The sequence below is a fragment of the Episyrphus balteatus genome, chromosome 2 (genome assembly GCF_945859705.1).
Source record: "Episyrphus balteatus chromosome 2, idEpiBalt1.1, whole genome shotgun sequence".
Lineage (NCBI taxonomy): Eukaryota > Metazoa > Arthropoda > Insecta > Diptera > Syrphidae > Episyrphus > Episyrphus balteatus.
Window position 1 is genome coordinate 97,769,628 of NC_079135.1, and position 8,980 is coordinate 97,778,607.

General features: G+C 23.0%; 1 protein-coding gene across 2 annotated transcripts in view; it reads left to right on the forward strand.

Annotated features, from left to right (window-relative positions):
- LOC129910369 (G1/S-specific cyclin-D2) overlaps positions 1–4,594 on the forward strand; it is a 132,752-nt gene extending 128,158 nt beyond the window's left edge. Inside the window, exons 5-6 of one of the 2 annotated variants that reach the window (XM_055987723.1) lie at positions 3,926–4,043; positions 4,270–4,594. In XM_055987723.1, the coding sequence (XP_055843698.1) occupies positions 3,926–4,043; positions 4,270–4,325 (174 nt within the window). In that variant the 3' untranslated portion in view covers positions 4,326–4,594. Of the gene's footprint in view, positions 1–3,925; positions 4,228–4,269 lie in introns of those variants that run through there. The other variant, XM_055987722.1, reaches the window with a different exon arrangement.
- Positions 4,595–8,980: the final 4,386 nt, after the last annotated feature.

The window sequence follows — 8,980 nt, forward strand, 5'->3', positions numbered from 1 at the left end:
AAATTTGTTGAAGCTTGTTCTAGCTTTGGACATACCACCCTCAAAATAGTCTGTGTTCATTCCCGGACGAAACATATATTTTCACCATGTTTTATAAAAATCGGATAAGTAATATAGATTGTATGGTCTAATAAAAAGCTTAAAAAAAGTTCAAATATACGATATAGGTACTATATATCAAGTTATGCATTCGTTCAAAAAAAAAAGTTGAGATAACATTTTTCCATGACATTACGATGGTAGGGAATGCCAAAAAAGTGGGTCAAAAACGGCTCCAACGATTTTCTTTAAAAAATTCATGTGTAAGTTTTAAGACAAGGTTTATCTTAAAATGAAAATTTTTTTTTTTTTGAAATCATTTATTAACGGTACCTGCCATAGAACCATTTTTTTCAAATCCTATTTTCTCCGAAACTGCTTATTCGATTTCAACGAAACTTTTTGTGAAAAAGCATTTATATAATTTTAGTATAAGCTAAAAATAAAATTTAAAAAAAAAATAATTTTTGGATTTTTAAAAAAATTTTGAAGTTTTTTGTTTTGAAAAATCAAATTTTCGAAAACGTGACATTGAATTTTTTTGAAATTTCGTTTTTAGATGTTGATTAGTGATTTCTACAAAATGGCATACCAATTTCATTTTAAAACTTTTTTCCAAAAAATTATTTATAAAAAATTAGTTTTTTTTTAAAACACGGCTCTAACGATTTTGAAATTTTTTTTTCTAAAAATGCATGTTAATATATCAATCAAAACTGCATATTTGTTTTGTGGGGCGATTTCATTTCAGATGATGTTTTATTTGTTTGAAAAACGAATTTTTATTTTTTTTTTTTTTGTTTTTATAAATTTCTATATAAATTTCTACATAAAAAGTCTTAAAAATTTAAGCAACTTGAACTCTAAGAGCAAGTTCGTGCGACCCAGTCGTCCATTTTATTTTCATTGTAACATTTTAAAGTAAACAAAAATTATATAGTGTTCCGAAGAACTATATTTTGATATTTTGACAGATATATTATTTATAAAGCATTTTCATTAACTCAGTAACCAACCATTACCATCATCGTTCCCTATAACCTTTTTTCTTCTTTTTTTTTTTATTAATTTTGTTTTTTATTAAAAAAGAAATCAACTTAATTGAAGGATTACAGTCAAGTGACAGTCGTCCAATGAGGAACAAATGAAGTCAAAGACTTTTTTATTCAAAAAAAAAAAAAAAAAAAAGACGGAAATTGAATGACTCAACCAGAAGCGGGTCCTATATATAAAGTGGGGGTGATAGTTATATTTTTTTTTTTTTTTGTTCTGAATTTCAAATAATAAAATTGATTCTTGCGGGTCGAGTCGCTTTGTTTACCCTTTTTGTAATTAATGTAAATTGCCGAAGCGAATGTTTTGACATGACCTTGAAAGACATATTAAATGCTTGAGAGGGGTACAAATTCAAATTGCTGTCATCGAACTTTCACATTAGGGGAGTTTCTCTGTTCTATTGATGATGACTTAATTTTATTTTTACACAAATTACAGTCTTTTTGCATCAGTTATTACAAAAATGTGCAATTTGAATATGTATTAAAATTTGGTTGTGGAAAAATTTCGACTCGAGTTCAAAAAAATGTCACATCAATTGTTTTTCTGACACTCGAAACAGCTGTTTATTAAGAAAATAAACAAAACACACTTTTTTTATTTTGGTTAACCTCGAGCTTCAAGACCTAAAAAAAATTGATTCAAATTTGTGTTGCCCCACAAGGCGTGTCTGTGGTGTGTTTTTGTCGGTCGTCATGGCGCGTTTCAGCGCCGTTTACAGAGTAATTAAGATAAACCGAAAAAAATTCTTAAATGCCTGCACATCAGTGTGTGCATAAATTCAAAATATTTGTCTGGAACAGAAATGGCAAAAAATATTCAAATTTCAAAATAAAAAAAAAATTAGTTCCATGGGATTAATTAACTGATTGCTGAAACATTAAGCAGAGCTTTCTGCGAATATAATTTTTTTTTTTTTTTTGTATTGATCTTGGGTGGTAGGTATACTTGATATTCAGATTTGTTTTTTTTTTTTTATTTTTCTTTAGTTTTAAGTGTCCACACTGAAGTATTGAAATGGGCGTGTTTGTTTGCACAATTTTTAAGTTCTATGATAAAAAAATAATTTTACCGCTTGGTCAATATGAGACATTTGTTAAATTGGAGTATAATTTTGATTCTCAAGACAGACGTTTTTTTTTTTTTTTGTGATGTTTATAAGGGTTTTATGTCCATAAAAAATGGAACAAAATTAAAGCTCAGTGATTTGAGTTTTTATTTAAGATTTAAATGATGAATGATAGGAACTAATGGCTTAAATATTTCAATTGAAGAGGCGTGAAAGAAATCAGTGTCGACTATCGCCAATTCACAGAACACTTATTTTCATTAAGTGATATTCCTTAAAACGTATTTAACTTTTTTTTTTCATTGATCTCTTTGCTATATGCTCGTTATAATTATAATGTTTTCATTGAAAAAAAAAAATGTATTAATATCTTAATAGATATAGTCCACTACAAAACCATCATGAAATAATTTTAAAAAAAATTTCTTTGTTATATTCGGCACAAAAACATATATAATTTTTTTTCAAAATCCTTTGTTTTTTTTTTGGTTAGCACTACCTTGTATCATTTAATGGTAAATATAATTAAAAAAAAAAAAAAAAAAAAAAATCACTTTGGATTTCATTTGGAAGTAATTACACATCCTCATTCTTATGCTACCTACACACACGGTTTGCCTGTAAAAAGTGATTGGGATTTTTTTTAACGGAATCTCAGAGTTTTATAACAAGCTACTAAAAGCATAATCATAACACAGCCACACAAAAATAAAAAACTATGATTTTCATATAGATTTTCGGTCGCTGAACACGAATCCGAAGTCCGTTTTGCCCCATCACGTCAGGTTTTTGAGATAACCTCAAAAAATGTCACGAAAAAAAAAATTTGTTTTCTCTGATCTGGATGTGCGAATATGTTAATCATACAGTTTTTGGGCCGCTGAATCCAGATTCGAAGTCAATTTTGCCCTATCACGTCAGGTTTCCGAGGTATCCTAAAAAAAATGTCAAAAACAAAAAAAACAAAAGTTTTTATCTGGGGGTGTGAGTATATTAATCGTATGTTTTTTTGGGTCGCTAAAACCGAATCCGAAGACTATTTTGCCGTATCACGTCAAAAAATGTCAAAACCAAAAAGAAAAGTTCTTATCTGAATTTTTTTTGAGAATATCTCAAAAACCTGACGTTATACGGCAAAATAAAATTCGGATTCGGTTTTAGCGATCCAAAAAACATATGATAAACATACTCACACCCCCAGATAAGAGCTTTAGTTTTTTTTGGTTTTGACACTTTTTTGAGGAAACCTGATGTGATAGGGAAAGAATCCCTGAAGAAGAGTGTAAACATACTCGAAACGTCGGATTAGTAAATTAGAAAAAGCTAAGTAAAAGACCTCAAGCCCACATAGAATTAAATATGTAGGTAATAGTTAAAAATTTGATAAGTTTACAAATAAATTTGGGTTATTTTTTTATATTGAAATTTTAATAATTTTGTTAAGTTATTTAAATTTAAAGCAAATATATCAGTTGCATTAACATTTTTTTTAATGCTAAATATAAATATGAAAATTTGCGTAAAATATCAACTGTTTTTGAAAAGCAAAATTTTATAATGCAGAACAGAAAAAATTAAAATTTTGACCCATTACAAAATTTTTAAGATTAGTATTATAAAGATATACGAGTATGACATGTCAATATCACCATCATATTTTTCTACTTTCCTGGATTTTTTTTAAATAAAAGGGAAATAAGTTTATTTTAAAAAAAAAAAAACCGCATACTTAACTAATTTGTTTTCTTTTTTTACTTTCAGGACTACCTCCATGATTGCATGCTTCGAATGGAAACCATATTCGAGGAGCATAGTCGCAATTTGACACCCTACATTGTTACCATGGATGCACAGCAACAGCATCATCATTCAATGAATGGTAATAATAATAATTCTTCCATATTACCTGATTTAACACAAACTTGCAAAATGCAAGCTAATAATCAAAAAGATATTCATGATATAAAATTTTAATTAAAAAATAATTTTTTTTTCTTCTTCAAAAACAAACAAAAAAAAAAATTAATTCCTACGAAATATAATGAAAACAAAAAAAAAAAAAACACACAACACAAACAACAAACAACTAATAATGAAAAATAAAGCGCATGATTATTTCGATCAACAACAAAAAACTTCGCATATTAAATTAAAAAATTAAATTTACAAAAAAAAAAAAAATGAGTTAAATATTGTTAATTTGAATAGTTTTTAAACAACAAAAGTGAAGCATTTAGGTTTTTTTTTTAATTAATTTTTTATATATACACAAATTTTGTTTTTTGTTTATATTAAAAAAAATAATTAATATTAACTTTTTTTTCCAAAACTAATGTTAAATTTTAAAAGTTTATAACGTTTTGTTGGTGCTCAAACTTATATATGTATATTATATAGATTTTTTACGCGTTTAATTATTATTTTATATATATATATATTTTATATTGAAAAAAATATAAGAAAAAAGTTGAAATCATAAAAAAAAAACATCAAGAAAGATACAATTTTCCATGTTATTTTTGGGAAACAAGAACAGAAAACATTGAATATTTTTTTGTTTAGGTTATCTACAAAAAAAAGAAAGAATTATTACTTAGTTGTATTTTATTAATGTATATAAAAAAATATATATATTGTATTTTAATAACTATATAAATTCGAAAAAAAAAAAATTACTAAAAATAAATTAGTAACACATAAAATTGAATTAAAAATTTTAAACATAAATTTAAAAAATGTAAAATTTAATAGAATATGCGAGAGGTAAAAGTCACACATAAATATATATTTAAACATAATTCAAACAAACAACAACAAAAAAAAATGTAATAAATTTCCTTAATTCAGAATTTTTTTCCTTAAGTTTCTTTATATTTCTAAAAAAAAAATAAATCTTAAACAAAAAAAATTAAATAGAATTTTAAGAATTATTTTGTAATGAATCAATTTTTTGTTTGTTTGTGAAATACAAAAAATATTTTTTCACATAAATAAAATAAAATTTAAAATAAAAAATCACAACGCAAGGCAACAAAAAAATATTTAAATTTATTTAAATTGTGATTTGCAGATATATTTTTTTACAAAACAAAAACTTTTTTTTTCAAATTCTTGAAAATAGATAACAATTTTAGTTTTGAAAACGAATGAAAACAAAAAAAGAATAATAAGAAGCAAAAACAATTTACAATAATTAATAGACTGAAAATTTCACACGCTTACCTATTACTACTAAAAATAATATAAAAAACTGTAAAAAAAATTATATTTTTAAAAAAATTACATAAAAAAATATTTTTCTTTCTTTTTTTTGTTATAAAAAAAAAAAAAATATAAATGAAGTGCGGATACATTTTAAACAAAAAATAGAAAACAAACAAAAATGCATTAAAAATTTATTAAACAATAAAAATTAATAAATTAAATAAATAAATGAAATAGAATAATCCACAAACAACAACAAAACAATAGACTGTCAATATTATATTTATGAAAAATGAAAAAATAACTTATTTACTTAAGAAACTACACATGCATTTATTTGAATAGAAAATAGTTAATTTTATTTTTTTTTATTACAATTCAACTGCTATAAAAAAAACATTTATTTGAGTTTAGAAAATTTAATAATTTAATAAAACAAATTACAAAAAAAAAAATACAAATTGACAAAAGAACCCTAACTAGGAATTGAATGGAATAAACGTTAACAGAGGAATCGGTAATTTATTTTTTTTTTTAAACTCGTTTATGTTAAACAAAAAAATACATACAATAAATTAATTATAAATTTAAAACAAATAGACACAAAATTATAAATCTATTTAAAATTGCTATTTTGTATTTTTCCTTAAATCAAAAAATGTTTATTTAAATAAATAAACAAATAAATGAAAAAAACAAAACTTTTGCTGAACCTGTACCTACCTGAACCTACCTTAAAAATATATTAATACAAAATAAAATGTATCAAATATTTGCATGAATAAAAATTTATTAAACAATAAAAAAAAAAAAAAATACATCCATGTATCTGAAACTTTGTATATTATTTTTTCTATTTTTTTTTTTGTATTTAAATCTAATTGCATGTATATTTAAGTTTTAAGTTTATGATTAATTTTTTTCCTGTTGCTTATAATTATTTTTAACAATTTTTTCTTTCATTTAAGTTTAGTTGCATGCAATTAGTAAAAAAAAAAACAAACAAAAATTATTAAAAAAAAAATGCAGATTAATCTCAATTAATTAAAAAAAAAAGAATAAAAAACTATATAATAAAAAATTGAAAAAAAATAATGGAACTTGAATTCCTCGCTAATTAAAAATTAATTAAAACTTTAAAAAACACAGAAATATACTGACTGCATGAAAAACGACGATTAAACAAAATGGATAATAATAAATTACAAACAATTTTTAATTTAAAAAGTTTATAAACTAAAATAGTTTAAACTTTTTTACGAATGGTTTAAATAAAATTACTTAAACAACAAATTAAATAAAAATAAATGCAATCCTGTACATCAAGGGGAAGGCATTTCCTTACGCTTTACAAAAAAAAAAAAAAAATACAACAAAAATTGAAAAGGGATAAATGAAAATAAAATAAAAACAATACAAATTGTTAAAACCCTTTTCAAGCATTTAAGTCACAAAAAACAATGTTGCACCTGAGTGTTTTTAAATAAAAAGAAAAATATTTAAAATTGAGACTTAAGGATCTGTATGAAAAAAAACCTCGCTTTAATTTTTAAAAAATAAATAAAAATATTTATTTAAACAAATTTATTGCCTTAAAAAAAAAAACACAAACAAACTATATAAATAAATAAAAGTTTCACTGATATTTAATTACAAAAAACAAGCTACATAGTCATTCCTTAAATAAAATATATAAATCCCAGCAGGAGTTTTGTTATAAAAAGAAACAAAACCTTCTTGCCATTTTATAAAAAAAAAAAAAAAAAACGACAAAAAACCAAAGAAAGTCCTTTCTTCTCACACTCAAGTGCAACATCTTGAAAACATTTTTTTTTATTTATTAAAAAATTAACAAACTTGTCTTAAAAATAAAAAAAAAAGAAGAACGAAACGATAAAATTATCGAAACCAAAAACAACACAAAAAAAATAACAACTAAAATGGGAAAATGGCTAAAACGAAATTAAAACAGAAACGATAAAAAAATGTATGTATAAAATGTCATGTAAATCAATAATTTAAAAAAATGTGAAACAAAAAAAAATTTGTATAGTTGAAAAATTGCATAGTTAAAATAAATACAAATGCAACATATCAAATTATTTACATCAATTAAAAAATGAAATGAAAAATATAATTTCTTTTAAGATTTTTTTTTTAGTTTTTAAGGAGTTATAATATTTTAAATTCTAAAAAAAAAAAATGTGTTTTGTAAAATATAATTTAGTTTTTTTTTTCCTTTTCTTCATTATATACGCTTATTCTTTACCATCTTAACAAAAAAAACCACACAAATACACACTTGTACATTAATAACACACAAAAAAATCAATCATTAAAAATAAATAAACAAAAATCATTAAAATTAATGAATGAAATTTGAATTATACAAAATATAATATAAAATAAAAAAAAAAAAAAATGTTTATTTTTTCTACTACTATTTACCATTATAAATAAAAACTATTATTTTTTATAATAAATAACTCTTGTAACATGGATTGTAAAATTATATAAATATTATTATTATTATTTTTTTCTACTTATTATCTAGTTCATAGAATTTAATTAATTATAACTATATTATTAATAATATTATTATTCATTAAAATTATTATTATTGTTTTAATGCAAAAATGCAATTGCAAAATAAAAATAATTAAAAAAAAAGTCGAAAGAGAAGGACCAGAGAGAATGTGGAATTAAATGTGTAGAAATCAGTTTGAATTGCATTACTCGTAACTATTATTATTATTTTTTTTTTATTTTATAACTTCAGTTATTATTATTAGTAAACAATAGTTAACTAAAAAAAAAGAACATAAATAAAACAAAAAAGATGAAAAAAAAATATAAACACAAAAAAAAAATAGAAACCAAAAATGTTGATTTGTTTTATTGGAAAACTTTTACTTTTTCAGGGAGTTGTTGTTTAATGGATTACCTATTTAGTACAGGTAAAATAGGCATTTATAAAAAAAAATTGTTACACTCATGAAACTTGCCAAAAAGTTTGCTTTTGGGATAAGAACCAAGTACAAAAAAAGTCTATAAAAAAAGTTGGGTGGAAGGGTGTTTTTTCGCGGACAAGAGGGATGGGGGAAGGTCAAAAATATACTGAAAAAAAAATTGTTTGTCGAATATCATCATATGACACATGTTTTCAAGGTATTTTTTGATGCTGAATCTAATGACATAAAAATAAAGTCAATACGATTGACTCTAACTCTAAGAAAAGTTATTGCCGATTGAAAACAAGGGTGCTTGTTCTTTGACTTCAACAAGTAAAATATAACCGAAACCAATGTGAAAAACATGCTACACTGACAAAATTTGGGATGAAGGTTTAAAATAAAACAGGGACAAAGGATTCATAAAGTTTTTAAAAGTATTTTGGGTGAAAGGGTGTTTTTTTGATAGGTTAAGTTGTGTGTGAGAAAGGTATCATAACAGCTAACTTATATTTTATTAATTTTTTAAAATTGGTGAAATAGTTTTGGTTGGTATAAGAATTCATAATCTATAAAAAGTAAAAAATTATTTTGAGTGAAAGGGTGTTTTTTTTTCAAGAAATTATGAAATTCGGAATTAGTACCACAAAAATTGGGAAAA